Here is a 24,331-nt window from a genome sequence, read left to right as displayed (position 1 = left end):
TACTAATCAGCCTTATATTGTGTTGAGCTACTGGGACATCTTTGGAGACAATGATCTTCCCTGCTAAAGGGCTGTGGTTGTCGTGGACTGGTACACAAGCCCAAAACATAATGTACAACATTTCTAGCTACTTCTTTAGTTAAGCTTTACTTCTACTTTAACCATTGACCACCCATGGTTGTGCAATCAATTGTTAAAGTGACATGCTGGCTCTTGGTTGATTTCCACAAGTGGATTTTGAAACATTTTTAAAAAAAGGTTTTAGGTGGCAACTGATGGAACTACTGGGGGGAGACTGCATCAGGTTCCTTTTGGAAGCACAACAGCAGTTATATGATGGGACGCTGCTTTGGCCATGGAATGCTTCCTGGGCAGTGAGCATGGTGGCCAGTGCAAGGGGGACCATTAAGAAAATTTTGCACTAGGGCCAGTAAGCCATTGGTTATGTTACTATAAGTGGTTGCTGCTACACTGGTTTTTAAAGCCATTTTGAAATAGCAGGTAGCATAGATGATCTGAAGTTGCAAAGATCATAAGGACTGCTAGGGTGTTGATGTTGCCTCCATTAGACTTTTACGGGTGCTGCCCAACTTTATATAAACTATTTGTGAATAGCTCTTGATCTAAGTGTCACATAAGTGTGTCTGTTGCATTTGCATACACATTGCTATTATCCTTCTAGGAAATTACTTCTAACCTAGGTCATAGTGTAATTCTTCAATTATTGTAATATATGAAGCAAAAGTAGCATTGAGGATCAGGTGACTTGAGGAGAGCATCAATGAGTGGGGGGGGGCAACTTTACCAAGTGAGAAACTTGCAGACTTTGTATCTTCACTGCCAACTATAGGTTTCACTGCACAATGTTGCATATACTGTGCAGTAAAACAAATTGCTCTGAGTTTCTAACACATCAGTGGGGATATCAAGAGTTGCTGAACTGTCTGACATGTCTCCTTGCTTGCTCAGGAGTTCTGTACTGAATTCTGCTGCTAGCTCCTCAACAGGGTGAGGGATCATGCTGGGTACCTGATTCACCTGGCCTAAGGGGCTTCATCTTATGGCACACATTTGCATTACTTCCTACATAAAGTGCCCGGGCAAGAGGCATGACACACTGGAAACAATAAAATGTATTTGTGTTTGGAGGTTTTTTTTGTACTCTGCGGTAATAAAATCACCCTGATTCATTTCTTCAGAAGGGTTTTCCTGAACACTGTTTCTGCATAACAGGAGACCATTCTTAGACATTTGAATAATTTCAGTACTATGTTATTCACAGTTACTGGAAGATGTGAAAGTATTATACGTAAAAAGATTGCAAAAGCATTTATTGGAAGCTATTAAAAGTTGTTGCTGTTTAAGCAACAAAACAAATATTACCGCTGTTGATGTGATGCTTATTACTGTAAAGGTAGTACTCTGTTAATATGCTGATTATAATATGATAACCAATGTAACTATTTCAGCATATATTCAACAAATAACTATTAAGATATACTCTTAAGATGTTTTTTAGCTATCTACATTTCCTTCATCTCAGCAGAGAGTTAAAATTTCAGAAAATTCAGAACGTATTTAACAAGATGCGTCATGTGGTCCTTTTCTGTGCTAATATTTTTTTTGTGAAGTAAATTAAATTAAAAAATGTGTTTTCCAATTATAGACATTGAGTGACATAAAATTGTAAGAGTGTAAATTCCAGTTCAAAAATAGGTGCTTTTTTGAAACAAGCCACTACATATGCATTTTTATTTTTTTTTATTAACAGTTTATGCATTTTATACAGTAAAGAGTATACATGTATACAGGTTAGACTAGAGAATGGGTTTCAGGTAGGGAAAGTGGGGAAGGAGTGGATCTTTATCTAGGCATTTACATACATGTTTAACATAAGGCTTATGTATCATCTTACTGTAAACATTAAATCAGCATTGGATATGTTCCCCCCCCCCCATGGCAAAGACTTGTTCATAGAGAGCAATTTTTTTTTCACAGCTTCAATGTCAGCTCCTGTTGGTAGCGTGTTTTGTTTCCATTTCCTTGCCAGAAGGGATTTGCTTGCACATAGGATTTGAAAAGTTATTCTTTTTGCTTTTTCTGGTATATGTTTGGTGAATATGCCTAGTAGGACCAAAGCTGCGGTGAGGGTGAAAGTAATATTGGAAGATTGATCAATTTTGGAGCCTGGGACCAGAATTTTGCTGCTATGGGGCAGGTCCACCATATATGAAATAGCATTCCTGTGTCTCTCTTGCACCTCCAGCACATTTAGGAAGAGTTTGGGTAGGCTGCATTCATTTTTTTCTGGAGTTCAGTATCATCCGCACATAAATTTGATGGATAGCTCCATCTTCATTTGCTTTTGGAGTGGTGTGCATGTGTTTTTGTTGGAGAATTTGGTATGATAGTGTTGTACCTTTTGTTTTTTTGGCCATTTCAAACATCGTAACTCGAATGGTGTAGGGGTGCCAATTCATTGCCATTTGTTAGATAGCAAAAAGTGTCGTATTCGGAGATATGTGTATAGCTGGTGATCTGGTATGTCATATTTCAATTGGAGCGTTGAGAAGGTGCAAAGCTCGCCTGTCCACTACATATGCATTTTTGAGCAATTACAAGATTTGAGTGTTTTAGCAGAGACAATTCTCCGTATTGTCTATGGCATATATTTTCTGGTACTTTGTAGCTGCGACAAATTGCTGGAAGCAAGTCCCTCTTTGTGTGTGTCGTTGCCCTAAGGGAATACTCAATGATCACAAAAACAGACCCTAGTTAGGGAGAGTGTTAGTAGAACACACAACTGTGCAGAGTGAGATGGATCATGGGGTGTTAAAAGAGTAAAGTTTAGGGAGAGTAAGAACACAAATGACTTTCCATGTTCTCAAATGAGAGTTTGGGGTCACAGAGAATGTGCCTCTGCTGCTATGAGGTGAGTTAAGAAACTCCTCTCAGACGGCAGCAGCTTGTAAGTTGCAGGGTGGCAAAAAGCTGATTTAAGAGACAAATTTACAGCTAATAAACTGGAAATTTGGCTCTACTAGTGCAGAGAGCTTAATTGCACTAATCTGCACTAGCGATGTGGTCCCCCCTAGACCTGCTCCAGTACCAGAAAGGTAAGCTCTGGGCAGCAAGGGGGGGGCGGTATCTACAATTATGGGACAACCTTTAGTGGTCTCAGGATTCTGTTGGTGAGACCTTTGCATTTATTTTATGGTTTGCTGTTCTGTGTGGATGTGGAAGTGTGTTTTGTGAAAAGTGATGTGTGCATGTGTAAATTATTTTGTTGGATTGTGTTGATGCAATACATAATTCTATACTGAAACCCTGCATCTAGGAGAATCAGGAGAGCAATACCTGTGCTTTAGTTCATTGACCTTCTATATTTTATTCATAGAATGTGAATGCTTGTTTGTAATGTTATTAGTGTGTTTACTTTCTCTTTTCTTTTATATTTTTGCTAGCCATTAACTCAGCAGTGTAAAGTATATCAGGCCCGGCCATGTTTGGTTATGATTAGACAATCATGCAAGTTGTGGAAAATGTGGGTCTCATCCCGACCGTCACTGCATTCTACTGCTCAACAGCAAATAATGTTGCACTATCGTTGTGCTTAGTTTGGGGATTACCTGTGGTGACAAAATTATATGATATTTGAATCTACAGGCTATAAGCAAACGTTGTGTTTGACATCAAGTTATTATATTTTCTTTTTTTGACATGCAGATGTGTCACTTATGTGAGTATCACTTGTTTGGATTATGCCAAATAGGGGAAATCCCTGGGGAAAGTCACCCCTTGCAATAAAACATGGTCAGGTTTACTGTTTTTTGTAGAATCTTACAAACATAACTTTTAATTTATATTTAATTTATTAAATGTTACACAAGGGTGAAGTTTTTAATTCACAATAGAAAATCTGAAATCCCTGTAATTAATTTTTTTTTTTACTTATTTATCGACTTGCAGATGCACGTTTTATAACTAACATTTAACTTATCTGCCCACCAATACTTTAGTGGCATGTGATTTTGTTTCTCATAAGAATAATCAATAAAGTTAGCTGGCAATAGTAATGTATGCCTCACTTTGTCCTTTCAAGTACAAGAAAGAATTGTGATCACACTTTCTTTCCTGCAGCCTCTCTGAAAATGAAGTGGAGATAGCTAGGAAAAAAATATGACAATGTGATTTCTCATGGGACACTCATGATGAACACAATAGTTCAATTTAGAAGTGAGAACACAACAGACATTTGCTCCTTTTTGACTCTGTACACCTTGAATAAGCTGATGATTTCACAAAATATAGACAATTTCTAGGACTATTTATAGGGACCATATACAGTTATTTCATTCCAGAATTCTTGAGTTTCAAACATTAGTATTTTATCAGCAGCATGAATTGAGAACATTTTTAGGTTGTGTAAAGGAGGGAAATTACAAAATGGTAAGAGATATACTATGTGTGTTTAATGGATAATATTGTGATACTGTACTTCCACTTTAAATGCTAGACACATTTTTGCATAGACAAACATTTTTAGTGACACCTTGTATGTGAAAGAGCACATGAAGTCTTAATATATTTGTGTGATTTTTGTGCTACTGTAAACTTCTATTAAAGGAACCAGGTGAATAAACCTTCTGCTTAATGTTCAGCTCTCCCACTCACATTACTTCACTCCTATTTATCATTTGATTAAAAGCATAATAAGGCCAGTGGTATGTTTGTAGGTCTTCGATTTCCTTTTGGGCACCAGTTTTATAATATTTTGCAGTGTGCTTGATACCAGGGCTGTTCAGCTGCCGGTAGTTGGGGCACATCCACTCCATAGTTGTACACCCTGTGTCTCACTAAATTTAGTATTCCTGATCTAGACTGTTCCATTTTCTTCCCATTCAGTAGCTGGCTCATCCACTAATTACTGAAACAATTTATGGACTGTTCCTAATCTTGACTGTTCCCCTTTCTTCTCATTCAGTTGCTGGCTCATGCAATAACTTAATGGAACCACTCTAAACAAGCATGTGGATTGGATACTGGAGGGAGATGTTAAGGGGTTGTTCACCTATGCGTTACTATGATGTAGAGATTGATATTCTGAGACAATTTGCAATTGGTTTTCATTTTGTATTATTTATGGTTTTTCAGTTATTTAGGTTTTATATTCAGCAGCATATAGCAGTATAGCTTTACAGAGCATTTGTTTTAGATGGGGGTCAGTGGCCCCCATTTGAAAGCCAATTTGAATAATTAAAAAACTATATAAAAAAAAATAAAAACCACTGAAAAGTTGCTTATGAAGGTTGAATGAACCTTTTTGCTGAAATATATCATCTAAATATGTGTGTGTTTGTATCTTTCTCTCTGCCTCTCTCTCTCTTTCTCTGTCTCTCTGTCTCTCTAATAAAAATTGACTCAACTTTCAACAAAAAAGACAACAGTGGTATGTCTTTCATCTCTCAGGAATATCTGATTACTGGGGTGTTTTCTGAACAAAGCTTTTTAGTGAAGCAGTATTCAGTTGTACGAGATTAAATCAAATGTGAAAAACTGGCTGTGCAATTTGGGTACCCTTGTAATTTTGCTAATTTAAATGCATGTCACTGCTCAATACCGATTACTGGCAACACCGAATTGGTTGGATAAGCTTGTTAAGCCTTGAACTTCATAGGCAGATGTGTCCAATCATGAAAAACGGTATTTACGGTGGCCAATTGCAAGATGTGCTTCTGTTTGACTCTCCTCTGAAGAGTGACAGCATGGGATCCTCAAAGCAATTCTCAAAGGATCTGAAAACAAAGATTGTTCAGTATCATGGTTTATGGGAATGCTACAAAAAGCTATCTCAGAGGTTTCAATTGGAAGGATTGTAATCAGGAAATCGAAGGCCAAAGGCACAGTTGCTGTAAATCCCAGGTCTGGCAGTCCAAGAAAATACAGGAGCGACATATGCGGAGGATTGTGAGAATGTTTACAGATAACCCAAAGATCACCTCCAAAGACCTGCAAGAACATCTTGCTGCAGATGGTGTATCTGTACATCGTTCTACAATTCAGGGCAATTTGCACAAAGAACATCTGTATGGCAGGGTGATGAGAAAGAAGCTGTTTCTGCACTCACGCCACAAAGAGAGTCGCTTGTTGTATGCAAAAGCTCATTGAGACAAGCCACATTTTGGAGCAAATTGCTTTGGACTGATGAGACAAAAATTATTAAGAGTTATTTGGTCATAACAAAAAAAAACACCTGCTACCTACTGTCAAATTGGTGGAGGTTCCATCATGCTGTGGGGCTGTGCGGCTAGTTCAGGGACTGGGCCCTTGTTAAAGTTGACGGTAGGATGAATTCAACTCAATATCAATAAATTCTTCAGGATAATGTGCAAGCATCAGTCACAAAGTTGAAGATACGCAGGGGTTGGATATTCCAACAAGACAATGACCCTAAACACACTTGAAATCTACAAAGGCATTTATGCAGAGGGAAAAGTACAATATTCCCTGACTTCAATATCTTGAGTATAAAGTATAATATCCCCCAACTTGAATATAATTGAAAATCTAAGGGATGATTTGATAGGAGGCATCTAGAAGCTGTTACATTTGCAGAAGGAAGCACAACTGAGTATTGATGTAATATCTCTGTTGGGGTGCCCAAATTTATGCACCTGTCTAATTTTGTTAGGATGCATATAGTATATTTTCTATTAATACAATAAACTTTACATCACTGCTGAAATACTACTGTTTCCATAAGGCATAAGGAAGTTGCTATTTTGAAAGCTCAGCAAATGATAAACAAAACTCTAAAGAATTAAAGGGGGTTCCCTTACTTTTTCATATGACTGGAAGCTAATGCTACAGGGCTAAATTCTAATGCTAGCTGCACTGGTTTCTGTGCTGTCATGTAGTAATTATCCATATTAATTACTAATCAGCCATATATAGTGACATTTCTATTCTTTGTGTACTGTATATTGTGAGTGGGCCCCTAAGCTCAGTAAGTGACAGCAGCACAGAGCATATGCAGTGAATCAGCAGAAAAGAAGATGGGGAGCTACTGGGACATCTTGGAGACACAGATCTTCCCTGCTAAAGGGCCATGGTTGCCTCTGGCTGGTACAGAAGCCAAAAATATAATGTACAACATTTGTAGCTACTTCTTTAGTTAGGCTTTAGTTCTCCTTTAAAGGAAAACTGTACCCCCCAAAATGAATACTTAAGCAACAGATTTATATCATATTGAGTGGCATAATAAAGAATCTTACCAAACTGGAATATATATTTAAGTAAATATTGCCCTTTTACATCTCTTGCCTTGAACCCCCATTTTGTGATGGTCTGTGTGCTGCCCCGGAGATCACCTGACCAGAAACACTACAACTCTAACTGTAACAGGAAGAAGTGTTGAAGCAAAAGACACAACTCTGTCTGTTAATTGGCTCATGTGACCTAACAAGTATAGTTTGTTTGATTTGTTTTTGTGTACTGTGAATCGGACGATGCCAGGGGGCGGCCCTTATTTTTAGAATGGCAATTTTCTATTTATGATTACCCAATGGCACATGCTAATAGAAAAGTATATTATTATGAAAATAGTTTGTTTACATGAAGCTGGGTTTTACATATGAGCTGTTTTATGCAATATCATTTTATAGAGACCTACTTTGTTTGGGGGGTATAGTTCTCCTTTAAGTACTAAACTGCAGAGGAGGAGTGTACCAAAAGTCCTTAGGACTTTTTTTTGCAGAAACCCTATCTTTTCTGTCCCCAGTGAGCCATCTCTTTACTTTATTTCACCTCTTTAACCACCCATATTTCTCAATTCCTTCATTTGACATTGTGAATCTGCTCCCTTAATACTACTTGTAATATTACTTGTGTAATTGTTTGCTTATAAGGTCAAGGATGTCATGATTTGTGGGGGCTGATTCTGGTTGTAACCACTGTTGCAAATAAATAAGATCAGTGAATACATTGTGCATGCTGTACAAGTGCCTAAAGCAACAAGATTGAGCAGTTGCTACAATCCCATCTAACCCACTACTCTTCAATGCCTATTTTTTATAAATGTGATACAAATTAAGGATAAGAGCAGACCTCTTGTTAGAAGTCAATTCTTTGGAGTTACTGAGCTGCTCGCGTGGTTCCCTGACACTGGCAGGACTATGTTCTGATTGTTATCTAGATTATGTACAGACTTGGAGCAGTAATTCACTGTGTCTGACGAGCTGGCTCTCTAAGCCCCTGGATAAATAATCATCCCTCTGATACTAAGCCTGCTGTCAGAAGTGCCTTTCTGCCTTTAACTCAGACAAAAGTGTACTACTCAATTCCAGGTAATAAACTCTTTAACTATTTGCCTGTTTTCTGAAATAATAAGATTAAATATTTTATTTAGAGAAATATTGTTAGAGGCACACTGCATGATTTTCACTAAAAACAGCTCAGTGCAGCTGAGCCAGGTTTAGGTTGCTCCATCTCTGTTTTGTTGAGAGCAAAGCTTCTTTACTGTAGGGATCAGTGAGATGTGGCCACAAGAGACATGATTGCCAGGCCCATAATCTGCATCCAGCAAGCAGGAAGAAAAAAAATAAACAGAAATCAATGACAGCAGGGTAAGGTTTCAGGGACTTTAGTCGGTGTCTGACGGATACATTAACATTGATTAAAGAAACAACATAGACATATTCATAAGTTTGTTTGATATGTTCATAAGTTTGTTTGATGGTACTCATGTAGCTCAACGCTAGTCAATCCCCCTACCATTACTTCAACAGCTATACAAGTCAGGTCCACAAAAAGGGGCCAGATTTATCAAAGGTTCAAATTGAAAATTTGAAATTAGAATTTTCAAAAATTTGTCAAAACTGTCAAATTTGACCAGGGAGTTATTCAAATTCGTTTTGAGAAAAATCTAATTTGATTTTCGAGATTAATCATACTCTATCAAATTCAACTATTCGCCACCTAAAACCTGCCAAATTGCTATATAAGTCAACGGGAGAGGTATCAATTTGGAGTTGTTTGCAGCCTTCCTGATATTTCAGTTTTTTTCTGAGAAAACTCAAATCGAGTTTTTTAAATTCTAATCAAATTTGATTTGAATCAGATTCAAGTTTTCGAGTCAATTTAATTCATCCGACTTTTAAAAATTTGATTTTTTTTTTTAAATAAAGTTTGATTGGTCGAATTTCAAATATATGGCAATTTAGGGGAGTTTTAAAAACTTGCATGAATTTGAAATTCGACCTTTGATAAATTTGCTTCTAAGTGTTCTGACTCAGGCAAAAACAATGATGGCTTTTACAATTTCCTCATTAATTTGTATTGAACTTTGCAAATAAAAATGTGTCATATATTGCCCTTTATAGTGGGTGTCTAAATTAATATACGGTATTTGTGAAAGGTGTTTACAAATATAACTAGTCTGTAACTGGTCAGATTTTGTTTAGGGTCTGGCCACACGGGTAGATTCGGGGAGATCAGTCGCCAGGCAACAAATCTCTTCTTCTTCACGGTGACTAAACTCCCTGATCTGCCTTCCCCTGCCTTCCGCCGGCTAAAATGTAAATCACCTGGGGGCAGGCACACAGAGCGCTTCATTTTCCGAAGTCGCCCGAAGTTTCCTCCTAAAGCAGGCCAAGTCTTTTTCCCTGGTAATGGGTAACAGCCACTAGTTATACTAGGTCTGTAATTACTTTCAAGCAATTTTTATCAAGTCTTGGAGCTTGCTGTAACAACGAGCAATGTCCATGTGCTATCTTTACTAAGTGCATACATATCAACCGTGTTCTACTTATAGACCCACAAGAAACACTTTTTTTATTTTGCACTATATCTTTGAGAACGGTCCTTTCTTAGGCTATGTCAGGAAATTATAATAAATACACTGGACATCCTTGCAATCAGTGAATCAAGTCATGCTTTTATTCAGGGATGTGCAGGGGTAGTACTTGTATATGAGCAACACGCACAAGAACATTATGTCACTGCACTTCTCACATAGACAGCTCCAAATGCTTTGGATTCATTTAAAGAATTGCTTAGTGGCAAATATTAGACACAAATCTAGAGAAGAACATTTGTTTTTGTATTTTGCTTCCATTGTTAGGGAGTGCAAAAAACATCAATAATGTAAAAAGCACAAAACATAGGATGTAAATCCGTTTTATCCCACTTGGCCCCAGTTTCAGCTAATAGAGTAAAATAGGGAGCAAAGAGGAGAAGAGAAATATATATATATATATATATATATATATACATACATATACACACAAAATCAAAAAATGCAGCTCATCCCCATGTTTCTCAATTAAAACCAGTAGGGTGCATGTAGGTGTGGCTTGTATCACATACTAAAAGCAAAATACCCCAGCACTCCATTATATAGCCTTAAGGAACCGAAATGTGATTATCAACACTGAAATAAAGTAACTATTTTTGATGGAAAGCACACATCCCTCGTGCCAGCGCCATGAGAGACAATTAGGAGGGTGTGGCCTATGGAGGTATATATATATATACTGATCATGCCTTAAATAATGAACTTGTCTAGTAGGGGCAGTGACACACGGGGAGATTTGTCATCCTCATTAAAAATTTGCTGCAGTGGGCAAGAAAATTTCTCCAAAAATGCTCTGCCCTTCACTAACATTGTAATCCCAGCAAGTAAATTAAATTACTTATGACGATTTAGGTTAATCGCGGGGAAATGCCTGCTTTCGCATTTTCCAGTGTTTACTCTGAATCGCCTTCAGTAGAAAATAGCTGAGTTGAAAACTGCCAATATTAATCAATATAAAGTACCCCATCAGATGCACAAAGAGTAGCCGAGGTGCCAAAACAGTCTTTGAGATCCACTTGTCACTGCTCTGTGCATAACCACCTTAAATTCAGTAGCATTAATAGTTGTGACAGATGGCCAGGTTTGTTGTGACCACCACAATTCTCCTTTGGAATGTAAACATCTCGTGTGCCCTTGTTCTTACTGCTGACGTCCCTGAAATACTGAGCATAATAGACTGAGCATAATAGACTGCACTACTGAGAATCATAGTGCAGTCATGCAAGAGCTGCACTGCACTTAACAATGGACACAGGCTATGTGCAGGTTTGGAAATATATCTCTGAATTATTTGACTGTGTCTATGCTATTAAATCAGCAGATCTGGATGCATAGTTGGCCACAATGACACAAAGGAGTAAATTTCATGTCTCCATCCATAACTACTTAAGTGAAGTTCAAGGCTTCTCATTTCTGTTGTGTGTGTGTAGCATGAGGAATGTGAATACCGTGTGTGTCTAGTAAGAATGGCACATGGGACATTATCCAGTGAGTATCTCAGATAATACTTATCTGACTAAAAAACTGCTGTATCCATAAGGGTACCTGTAGGTCACTTTTGGAGGTTTTCTCATGCCATTTTGATGCCTTTTAAAAAGACATAGGACTACCTTAGGCTAAAGTTGCATTATGCTATATACATGTGATTAGAGGGGCAATGCTGAATAAAACAAGATGTAAACACATTGATAAATGCATGCACCAAAGTTCTTCCTTTTTTTATGACAAATTTACAATTGAACCTAATTAGAAATGTTCTATACATAGAGAGTGAATGGGGACAGACCAGGAAACGCAGTGCTATGCTGCAAAATATCTTTTAATTAGACCCTACATGTTTTGACCAAATTTGCGTGATAAAGGGCTACTTTGCTCGAAACATGTAGCATCTGGACCTGTCCCATTGACTTATACAGGAAATTGGGAGGTTTTAGGTGGTGAATAGTCTAATTCCTAAAGGGTCCAGAGTTTGATAAATCTGGAGAATTTGAATTTTTTAAAAAAAAAATTGAATCGAGTTTGGATAATTCACTAGTCGAATTTGACAGTTTTCACATTTTCAATTTGACCATTAATATATCTGCCCCATAGTGTCCCATCCAGCAACACTAAACTATATATGCAAAATAGTGCAGTGGAGCCCAGGGATGCCATGTTTGGTATCTTCCTGAAGTGAGTGCTGACACTTTTTAGCTTTTGGCGCATGCGCGGTTGGAGCCAGAAAGCTCTGTAAATTACAGAATTGAAAGAAGAGGATCCGAAAGATACCGAAGCTACCGAACATGGCGCCCGTGAGCTCCGCTTTGTTATTCTGCATATATAGGTCAGTGTTGCTGAATGGGACACCTATTCTAGTAGAAAACTATGTGGGGAGGAAACAGGGAAGGGGGTCTGTGGAGGGTAGCTAATGGGGGCTTTTAGCTTCAGGGGGTTTAGTTCTCCTTTAAGATAATGAATGGCGATCCTCAAGTTAGAATAGGATCAGAATTCTACTGTCTATATAATAAGTCTCTTGAGATCAGTGCAGGCACAGTGAGGACAACCACAGGTAGTCATCATTAAGCATCATTTACAAATACTGGACATAGTGTCCCCATGTGACAGTAACAGGCAGTTACAGTTAAAGATCAATAGGCATTGTGTGACATTTTGTTTTGCAGGCTGTTGGCCAACTTGCAATTATTTTAATACCAGTGGGCTTTCTGGTTTTCCCAGATTCTGCTTAGTTACTTTTATCATTGCTCGATTTATTTGGAAGTTTTGATGGTTTAGTAAGGTCTGTGAAACAGATAGATGTTTGTTATTTATTACTGACCAACTCAACAACAGATAACTGTCACAAATAATCAGTAGGCCTCTTTAGACCCCCATCCAATGACCATAATGCATATGTGCTCTTACACAACAAACTTTTAAGCTCCTATGTTAGTGGGGGCAAGGTGCCAAGCACCATGTTTTTTGTGTATGGAAACCTTAACACCCAGGAGTTGTATCTAGTACTGTCTGTAACAACTCTTTGTTTCTCTATTGTAAAGGACAAGAATTGTCCTTAACAGCGAATCTCACAGTGACGGCACTATTTTGCCTATCTATGCATAAATCTATTTTGTGTGTATGTTTGAACCATAACACTGTTGAGGATCTGGACTGAGAAATTCTAGACAAAAACGGGGCTGACTTTAACAATCAAAGAGTTGCTTCTTAAAAGAAACTGTGTAGCAGCATTTCAAGATGAACCCTACCTTTGTTTTAATTTCAGATTGTATTAATCCTTTAAACATTCACATTTACTGCATTCATCTCAACACTGTTTGAAATGTGCATCGTTTAATTTCCGTGGGCTTATTAGGAGTCCTGTAGGGGAATATTTGATGGATGCAAGATTTCCCCCTATCAGATCACAGACATCTTTCTCAAGCACACAAAACAAAGCCTTTGGGAATTAAACAGCAGGAAGCTGCTTGCTCTGAGAACACTTTTATCTGCTGCTTTTCATTTCTGTTCTCAGTGTAGGTAAGTATTGGTAAAAGTATGATAGGAATAAATATGCCTTTATAATAAAGAAAATAATTTGGGAAAAATGCTGATATATACCTTTTTGGCTTTGTTTTTTTCTTATGTTTGATGCTTTTGTTATTCTGATTAAATGAGAATATCCCCTTTCAATGAACTTTTTTTATATTTTGCCCGATCAGAGCTGTTCAACAGGAGGTCCATGGGCTGGATGTGACCCTCAAAGGGATTTTTATGGCTCCCTGACTGATCATCGAGCTCCTTAGACTTCATTGTATTATGATTGTGACTTGTAATATAATAAATAGGTCCCTTAACCATGTGGCAGATTGTATAATATCCCCATGGCAAGTAGATAGCTGTTCAGCTTTGATGCAGAACATTATGCTTAGGCCAACCCTCAGGCCTTACTAAGAGGGGCATGTTTTGTGGGCAGACTCACCTGTCTCCCATCTGGAGCACCAGCTGGTTGTGAATACTAAATTTGCTTATAGGACCCTTACACACAGGCATTTGAATGTGCATCTATTAAAATCCACACTCAACACATCAAAACCAAATAATTGCATTTATGTGCATTCCTAACATTGGTTTTAGCGTGAATTGCTATGTTACATATTATTTTTACGATAATTAAAATATTAATAATGATAATATAATTTTATAATTATTTTATAAACACATAAAAATGCTGCCTGGTGCCTTTTAAAAATACAATGAAATGTAGTTGTGTTAAAACACAGCTTTAAATGCTGGTGGGTTCAGTCAGGCAGAATAAAATGTAATCAATAAGCTTACTTGTTTAGGTTAGCTCAAATGCATAAAAAGCACCTGTGTGTGTGTGAAGGGCCCTTACTGTGTAAACTTAAAGGCGACATATAGGATAACTAAAAACCCATCCTAATATTTTAGGCAATATACAGTATATAGTGCTGGTTTTACTTTCGGCTGTCTTTTAAAATGGCCCCTTTATTGGAGCAGCATATAAATCTGCTATGGTTCCAGTCCGTGTTTCGAGTGATGGTGGGCGTGCCCTAACTGCCTCTGCCAGAAGCACAGTAGGAGGGGGGCAGCCAATCACAACCCTGCAGTCACACAAGTAAAGACAGGCTTCAGCTCCCTGTTAGGTCAGGCTACTACTGATTGGTTCCTATCCTACAGTGTAGTGTGTTGAGTGCCACCAGCTCCCCTGCACAGCCTGGGAAAGGAGGCAGCAGAAAGTGGAAAAGATGAGCAGGATTTGTAGGATTTCTTCAGAAATTTTCAATAAAGCAACCAGAAACACCACTTTTTTAAGCACATTCCTTCTATATTTATATGTTCTTGTTTTTACGTCTCCTGTAAGATGGCCGATAAAATAGTTTTATACAGTTGTGGTGAATGTATGCTGACCTAAGTACTCCGGCAGTATCTGTGTATTATTATAATTATTGAGCCTGTTTGGGCAAGTTTGAAAATGTCATGGTTGGCCAGCGTTTGATACGTTTGCAGATGAGTGAGTAGAGTCATAACTCCTCTTTGCTTCCTGCAGTTTTGATCTTTCAGGCTTAGTCTGCTGGGCCCTCGGGCCGATCTGTTTGACACCATGTATGATTGGCCATAATACACACCTCCCAACGGTCTCATTTTTCATGGGACAGTCCCAATGTTGACAGCTCAGCCAACATTCCCGGTTTCTTACAGAAATGTCCAGAGTTTCCAGTGGCGGAATTACTGGAGGAGCTGGTCCCCCCAGCAGCTCGCACACTGCTGATTTCCGGGAGGAAAATCGCATACGGGGGGCGGCTGCATGTCCCGCACCAGGGCTCGCCCCCCTCTAGTTACGTTACTGTGAGTTTCTCTTTGATCTCCTGCACTGACACCAGAAAAAGATACAAAGTTTCTAAAACCTAATTAAACAAGGCTTTTTTGGCAGAGCCCAGAGCCATAACTGTGCTTTGTTTTAGAAAAGTGTAGCTCAGGACTGGAACTTCTTCTTTTTTTTTTTTTTTTTTGCTGCAAAAATAAAAACCTTTTTAAAAGACTTTAGGTCAGAAGAGAGTGGCTTTTATATCTGGTAGATGTATAATGCACTGTAAACTTGTATAAATTGCATCGCTAACAGTTCCCCTGGCATCAGTTGTAATCTCACTGCTTTTCTATGCTGGAGGCTTGCATCCCTTATCGTGCATCTCATTTTACAGCCTCTGATCATGTAGCTTTTGCGGGCAGTCATTGGATTGAAAATAGAACCTTGTTTGTATTTTATATTATGATATGCAGAATTGATTTAGCTGTGAAAACATACATATTGAAATAGAGTAGTGTTGTTCAAGTGTTATTTTTCAGTATATGTGATGTTTTGTTTCTTCAAAGGGAAGTCACTATCGTCATCCCTGATTGAACAATAGACAAAAATTATTTTTATATATATTTGATTCAAGATCGCCTGACTACTGACCGCTTGCATTTCGGCGCCATCAGAGCTGGGTCTGGGTGATGTGTATTGGGGGCACTAGAAGCAAAAACTCTAAAATTTAGGCATAGAATAAATATACCTTATTGCAAAATATCAAATTGTTAGTGATTCTAACAGAATTGGTATGTTTTTTTTTTATCTCCTTTAAAACAGTTGTGTTTTTTGCTATTTGTTATGTTTACCTAAACTATAAGTGTAGAGATTGATATTCTGAGACAGTTTCCTTTTCGTCTTTAGACAGAAAGCTAGTGTTAGAAGGCTTTGTAGCCTTCAGCAACTTTTTTACATTCCAATTTAGCTAATTGTATATGATTTTATAATGGAGAATTATGGCTGCAGTTCCCTTTTACTTCCTTTTGTTCGGACCATACATGTTCTCTGTCCGATCAATTGCAACATGAAAAAGGTGCCCATAGCGCACATGTCCCTTGAATGCTATTGGTTCATTTAGTCCATGGCCCTATTGGTCTGGGAGCCTATGAGATCAGCCTGTGAAAATGCATAGAATTATTACTGAGCAGGCGGGGGATAGTAGACTATTACTTATTTCAAAAATGGTACATAACATTGTCTGTTTAGAAAGTTTCTTATTTCTATGAGATGATGCTTATATTAAATTATTGTATTTATACTTCCCTGTTGCTTTTTCTGTGCCTGTGTTTGCAGATTTGAATTAAACCTTGACAGAGCTGATATCGACTTAAGACCACTCCTAAATCGGCAGACTTTGGTCCCATACTAAGCCTATCCAGTGAAATATATGCTCAACTATCTTGAGTTCAGTCCACTCAAGACCATTTTTCTGCAGAATCCACTATTGTGGTCTTATCATCAGCCAGGGGGTCAAATAATCAATGGGAAAAATGCAAAATTCCAAATTTCAAGATGTATACAATTGGTTTCATATAGCAAATGTTTTCACATGTAACTATTTACACTTTTTATTTAACTTTATTTAAACGATGCTAAAATGTTTCTAAGCCATTCTGGTTCCCTGTCTTTTAGAGCTTTTGTTCTAATATCAGAACCTGATTCCAGGGATTTTGAGACATGACCATGTTTCCAAGGAGCTAACCCAGGCCAATATTATCAGGCTATTTCAATCAAATTGGACTAATGTCTACCAATGTAAGGCCTGTACATATTTTCAGACTCTGCTTGGGATCAAATAACGTTTAATCCAACATTCTAGATTCTGATTATATGATGATGGCACTGCCTTGTGTGTAGTCATATCCAGATAGGCAATTGCATTTTCTACCAGAGTCTGCTTATTTGGCCAGTATAGGGTTGCCACCTGTTTGGTTTTGATCCGAACAGTTGGGTTTTTGTAAGGCCTGTTCGGGTCTGAACTTTCTGGTCGGTTTTCAGCCTTATGAAATCTGAACAATAATATGGCCAATACATGAAAAACATTTAAATACTAAGATACTCACCTCAAGATGGCTTAGTTGTATGTATGTATGTATATTTTTATTTGTATAGCGCTCCTTGAGGGCAAAGCACGGTACAGCAAAACAATAAATTAATAGTAACAAACAAGGGTTCATTGAAATAAAAAGTAACAATAAGTGCATTATTAGAAATACAATTCACATAAATATAAAATTTAATTACAATACAGATTAAGTGCTCAGTGTCAAAGAGACAAAAGGCTGGGTTTACAGTCTAAATTAGTTACTATCAAGTGAAGTTAATTTCTTATTATTACAGATACAAAAAAAAAAGCAGATCAATCAAAAATAAGATTTTTTTTTCTAAATTAACATTGCTGTATTGAAGAGCTTTCTGGATAACTGTTTTTTGTATAATAGATCTCATACCTGTAATTAAAGGATTGGGTTTACTAATCAAGCAGAAAATAACTAGAGATAGGATTGCTGTCTGTGTGGTTTTGAGCTGGGCATCAACACTTGATTATCCAGATTGTGAAAACTGGATAGAAATCCAGATGCATCTAAAGGCCCCCATACACTGGCCGATAAAAGGTGCCGACAGACCGAGTCAGCAGCTTATTGGCCTGTGTGTGGGGCCATCCGACGGGCTTCCCTGATCGATATCTGGCTGAAAGTTGACCAGATCTCGATCGGGCAGGTTAAAAAATCCCGTCGGATTGCAGCTGCATCTCTGTGTTTATTCGGTCCCGCAATCTGACCGCCCATTTCGGATGCATTATGATCTGATCGTTGGATGATCCCGATATTGCCCACTTCAGTGAGGGCATATTGGGGGAGATTCATTTGTTTGGCAACATTGCCAAAAGAGCGTATCTCTACGTCTATGGCCACTTTAAGGGGCAGATTTATCAAAGGTTAAAGTTAAAAAAACTTCGAACTTCGAATTCAAAAAGACCAAAAGGATGGTGGTCGAAGTGGGCCTACTTCGATTAGAAGTTTTTTTTAACTTGACCTTCGATCTCCCAAACTCCCACAATTGCCTCCATACAGGTTCTAGGAGGTCCCCCATAGGCTAAAACAACACTTTGGCAGCTTTTAGGTGGCGAATGGTCGAAGTTTTAAAGAGACAGTACATGATAAATTTCGATATTCGAATGTCAAAGTTTTTTTCAACTTCGAATTGAAGCTGGATTATTCGATGGTCAAAGTACCCAAAAATTACTTCGAAGTTTTTAACTTTGAACCTTCACTTTGACCTTTGATAAATCTGCCCCTAATTGATGCAACTAGCCTGTGTCGGAGTGGCCAGACCCCCTCTCCTGTTGCTCGTTTTTGGTTTTTTTCCTGTTTTTCTGCAGCAGTGTGGGTGCCTTGTGCACCTGTGGGTCGCTGTGTGCGCATGTGAGCCTAGGGGGTGGCGCACAGTGGGGGGCCTGTAGGGGGGCCCTGGACTGCAGTCCCAGTGGGCCCTAGGCCCCCCAGTCTGACCCTGCCTGGTGTCATAACTCCACCAACATCATTATGCCCAACTCTTATGTCATCATGCTTGTTCTTACATCACTGCCCTACCCCCAATGCTATCTGCCCTGCCCCCCACTGTGTTTGGGTTTAGCCATCATTAGTCTCGGACTGGCCCACAGGGTTACCAGGAAAACTCCCGGTGGGCCCAAGTGTCAGTGGGCCCTCCTGCTTCCAAACATTTGGCTTATTTCATAGCCATTCCCTATTTCTATGAGAATAAAGAGGCTAAATAGATGGAATTATAGGTTATAGTATGTAAAGAAAAGAGAATAGGAGAATAGAGGTTGAGTGAGGCGAGGAAGAAAATAATACTTAGAGTGGGCCCCTGGTCTAAGGGTTTTTGGTGGGCCCCTGGTGTCCCAGTCCGACACTGGCCGTCATGAAAGGTGGCAACCATAGGCCAGTAGCGGATGACCCACTATCAGCAATAACTTTTGAACCCCAGAAATACCATTGATAATACAAATCTACACACAAAGTTTGTGCTCCATGTAGTCGTGATGTGGCCCTGATCTATCCAGTCAGTATTAGGGTGGAATTGCTGATAATATAATCCAAGTAATTAGAAATGCGTGATCTCCCCCCTCTGTCATTGTATCAAATATAGAAATATAACGTGACATGATATCCCCGGATCAGTGATCTCTAGCTGATACTAAATGCAACCATACGCAAACCAGAGCCGGTCAGGCGCAGGTTAATATCCCAGGCCTAATGTATTGGGGTTAGCAGTGTGGAGCAGCCAGTGGGTTAGCGTGCGGCGCATAGTCGCTCTAGTGCAAGTGCTAAGCAGCCTCAGGGCTCTCCCGGTTGAACGTTCCGGGCAGCGCGTCGCCGGAGAAGGGTTGCAGTCTTGTTCAGCACACTACAGGTTAACTGGAGAGCTAAATCTAAACTCTTTTACTAAAGTCGCTCACTTCCTTTGGTAATTACAAGCTGGCGGAAGTACGTCAGTTATCTGCTTTGGGCTTTTTTTCCTGCTGCACTGTACAATTCACTGAGAAGAAATGTCCTCCCCCTCCGCCTGTCTCTTTAAGAGCGCTGATCGCTGATCTAATATTTCCTCCCCCGTTTGTGTCTCCTTTCAGGAGCGGAGTGTCGGGGATCGGGGGAGCCGTGTGCCTCAGCCTGCGCCCCATCCGGTTCCAGAATGGAGGTTATTTAACACGAGCGAGAGCGAGGAGGGATAATAATGGCAAAGGCAACAGAGAGGAGCTACAGCATCGGCATTGAGCGGCTGTGATTAGGATCTGGGCTTCTCTCTTTTTCAGACTCTCATATTCTTCCAGTCATCTGCGGTGCAATTGAACAAACACAAAAGGCACAGAGAAACAACCATTGCTGCTGGCTTTTCCTGCCAAGGGTATCTGCACTTTTATCAATCCTACAACATGAGGGTATTTTGACCCCCTCCCCTTTCCGTTTTTACCAGGATGCTGTTGCTGTAGCCTTTACATGATCTTGGGCAGGGTCTAAGCCATGAAAATAGGGAATATTGTGGCAATATAATTGAATCGAAAAGTTGCAATACAAGTGCTCACTGATCATCTTATGGTTTGCGCTGTCACTAAGTGTCAGCTTTGCAGTAATAATTGGATTATTGGGAAAGAAGAGTGTATTCATCACTTTAGATCATAAAAACACACACTTGTAGAAACACCTACTGGATTGCTGGAGCAGGGGCACGCCGTGGATTTTACCTGTGGATTTATAATTCTTCAAATAGATAAATAAATAAAGGAAGATGGATATTAAAACCAAACAACCAAGCAGGCGTTCCCGGTCCCAAAGGGATAGGGTGAGGAGGAGAGATCCTTCTGTCCGAGATCCACGAAACCAGAGCCCATCCTCTGGTTCTGAGGTAGAAAGGGGCTTGGGGAAGGAAAATTCGAACCAGAATGGCACAAATGGGAAAAATCCATCTGCTTTAACCAGAAATGCCAGGCCGCCCAGACGTAAGAGGAAAGAATCTAGCTCACAGGAGGAGGATATAATTGACGGCTTTGCAATTGCCAGCTTCAATACCCTGGAAGCCTTAGAGGTAAGAGAGAGTTATATTATCTCTTTAATAATGGATTTGCTGGATACTGCTTGTACTTGGTGCAGTTTTAAGAATTTCACTTTCTGCAACTTCCCCCTTACCCTCTGTCAAAGCAACATTTTGTGTTATGTCCAGTGTGTTCATAGAATCACTCCAAGCATAGATGGTAGAATGTAAACAAAAATCCAAAGGCATTGCAGTGGTGAGAAGGTGTAGTGTCATGACTAGTATTCATTAAAGAGTGGTTAATATTGGATTTACCTTTCAACATTGATAGTAATATTGTAGAGCTTTGTGTCACATATTTGCTCAGAAGAGATACACTGGTGTATTTTTATCTTTTTGTTTAAGATTGATGTGTTTAGATCACCCCAATACTATATATAATAGCCTATATCCTATATATAAATAGGATATAGGCTATTAGATACAGTATGTATGTCTATCTATCTATATATATATATATATATATATATATATATATCTATATATATATATAGATATATATATATAGATATATATATAGATATATATATATAGATATATATATATAGATATAGATATATATATAGATATATATATATCTTTGTATAGGGCAACAATCCGCTTCTTTTAAGTCCCCGGTTGCAAGGTAAAAATGTTCCAAGATATAGTAAATCAGACCAGCAACACTGGGATTTTTCAAATCAAGGCAATTGTATTAGAAAATGCATGTACAGCCCACGTGACGTTTCGGTCCCATCAGGGACCTTTCTCAAGGCAACCATGTCTCTGTTCCAATCACATACATATACTTTAAGTAAACCAATCCATAAACAGTGACATCATCAACATGTGTGATTATCATTGGTGATATCATTAAAGTGACGTGCTATAAACTGACAATAGTCCGTTTATAGCACATCACTTTAATTATGTCACTAATGATAATCACACATGTTGATGATGTCACTGTTCACGGATTGGTTTATTTAACGTATATGTATGTGATTGGAACAGAGACATGGTTGCCTTGAGAAAGGTCCCTGATGGGACCGAAACGTCACGTGGGCTGTACATGCATTTTCTAATACAATTGCCTTGATTTGAAAAATCCCAGTGTTGCTGGTCTGTTTCTCTCTCTTTCACTCTCACTCTCTCTCCTCACAAATAAGAAACCATGGAGGTTTTGAGCCTTGCTGAACTAAAATCTTGCGACTTGTCTGTTGCCTACCTAGGAGGCAGCATTTGACAGGCGCTTTAAGAAATTCCCAGTCCCTCTGCCACAGAGCTAAGTTTATTGAAAATGTGAATACAATTGTCCCTGATACATTGTTGCTACGTGTCGCTTCCTAGCCTTTGATATATAATGTTTAAAATCATTTCTGTGGCTTGGAATGTTATTGAACACACCTTGTGTGAATTTCATTGGCATTGCTTTACACCACTACATAAGGTGCAACCAGTTATAACTGTGGTACCCAGAAGCCAGCAATCTTTAGTCTGCCCTTTCCCTTCACTAAAATGGGAAACTGGTTTTGACAGATAAGAGCAATTGATCATTATGGGTTTCCTTGAGTGTGGCAGTAAGACTTGTGTCATCTGTTTTAGGGTTTCATAAACCCTAACTTTAATGACTTTTAATGATAGCATTACAGACAGGTAACTTTTATTATGTTTTGTATTTACAAATACTGTTTCAACAGATTTGTGTTTCTTAGACTGTGTGACCAACCTTTTTTGTGAGGTTTGCTTGTCATTTTTGTAAGACATGAGTCGAATCCTTGCTCCCCAGATTATTTTCTTGTTTTTTTCCCATAGTGCTATTATATATTTTTTTTATGTTTAATGTAAAAAAAAAAAATAGTAATTGCAGATGCTGATAATTTAAGGTTATTTCAGATTGACATGTTGCTTTCAGTTTATACATGCAGAGATTGCAGCACTGATGTTGCTGTGTTAGAAATACATTTTTCACCTTTTGAGATGTGTTCTTAACGCTGCATTTCTGTGTTATGCAATTGAACTCTGTGTTAAATTAGGCAGAAACTGCTAATATATCTGAAATGCCTTGGTTTAAAAAAAACTGCCCTGAGAGTAAAACAGTTTTTACCAAGTACAGGTATGGGATCTATTATCCGGAAACCCGTTATCCAGAAAGCTCCGAATAATGGGATGCCTGTCTCCCATACACTCCATTATAAACAAATACAATTTTTAAAAATACTTCCTTTTTCTCTGTGATACTAAAACAGTACCTCGTACTTGATCCCAACTTAGATATAATTAATCCTTATTGAAGGCAAAACAAGCCTAGTGGTTTTATTTAATTTTTATATGATCTTTTAGTAGATTTAAGGTATGGAGAGTCAGAACCCAGGTCCCGAGCATTCCGAATAACAGGTCACATACCTGTTGCTGAATACTTTTATGCAACTCCCTCCCTGTTTCTTAAATAAACATCATTTTCTAAGTAAATAGACTTCTTTCCACAAGTAGATGAAAATATTTGTATTTATTGTCATAGCATGAACACAAACTCTGCATTTGACTATTTGCTTTTCTGTTGCCCTCTGTAATAAATAGTCAAGTGGTAACCTGTTTTAAAGAGTTTACTGGGTAATGGTTTGTGTTGTATGCTTGATTCAAATGTGGTTTGTTTTGATTCAGGGGAACTGTATGAAAGTGCACCTACCTGCACTGTTCTCTGTGTTCTTCCAGCTCTCTGTTAAACATCATATGAGCTGTCAGAATCAGCTGTGTATCCTGACCCTAAAGGGAAAATATGCCGTTAATGTTTTCTGGCACTGCTCTCGTGGGAATGTTTAGTAAAATATAATGGCTTAGGTGCTTTCACATTATTCTCTTCTATGTTTGTATTTATCATTACATATGGGAGCAACTGTAGTGCTTCCTTTGCTCAGGTGAAATTAAATATCATCCACAGAACAGAATGCTTCCTTAGCTTAAAGAAGGAAAGGCTAACATTAAGAAACACAGTCCTCTGTCAAAAGAAACACAGCATTTCTTTCCTTCTATTGTGTACACATGGGCTTCTGTATCAGACTTCCTGTTTTCAGTTTAAACCTCCAGGGCAGGGCTTGAGCATGCTCAGTTTGCTCCTCTCCTCTTCCCCTCCCTGCTGTAATCTGAGCCCAGATCAATGACTGAGCAGGGAAACTCAGGGATGTGATGTCACACCAAGTGAATATGGCAGCTGCTATCCTAAACAAACACAGCTTCTAGAGCTGTTTACTCAGTCATGGTAAAGCATAATACAGAATAAATAGTGTTATAGCTTGCACTATTGTGGCTAATCTATTGACAATAAACTGCTTCGGTACCTTTCCTTCTCCTTTAATCAGGCATTTCTGCTAGCATATATTAACATGGAAATGTACCTGATTTACACAGAAGAAAAGCCATTGATAGACCCATAACTGATGAGTATAATATCCCTTTACTGTAAGGCAATGATGTACATTTAAGCTGTGGTTTTACCAATCTGATTTTTGCATGTTTCCTTGTGTCCTTAGCTCTTGTATCATTTTTTATGTGTGTTTATTGTA

At 38.6% G+C, this 24,331-nt stretch overlaps 1 protein-coding gene across 11 annotated transcripts in view; it reads left to right on the top strand.

The window, feature by feature from the left end:
• LOC108716118 (autism susceptibility gene 2 protein) overlaps positions 1–24,331 on the top strand; it is a 312,040-nt gene that overhangs the window by 29,018 nt on the left and 258,691 nt on the right. For 3 of the 11 annotated variants that reach the window (XM_018262260.2, XM_018262255.2, XM_041567109.1), the window contains one exon: positions 19,831–20,783. In XM_018262260.2, coding sequence (XP_018117749.1) covers positions 20,487–20,783 — 297 coding nt within the window. In that variant the 5' untranslated portion in view covers positions 19,831–20,486. Of the gene's footprint in view, positions 1–19,673; positions 20,784–24,331 lie in introns of those variants that run through there. The other 8 variants (XM_018262269.2, XM_018262264.2, XM_018262291.2 and 5 more) reach the window with 5 other exon arrangements.

The sequence above is a fragment of the Xenopus laevis genome, chromosome 1L (genome assembly GCF_017654675.1).
Source record: "Xenopus laevis strain J_2021 chromosome 1L, Xenopus_laevis_v10.1, whole genome shotgun sequence".
Taxonomy (NCBI): domain Eukaryota; kingdom Metazoa; phylum Chordata; class Amphibia; order Anura; family Pipidae; genus Xenopus; species Xenopus laevis.
The sequence above is the reverse complement of the archived record's forward strand: the minus strand, read 5'-3'. Positions and strand labels throughout refer to the sequence as shown.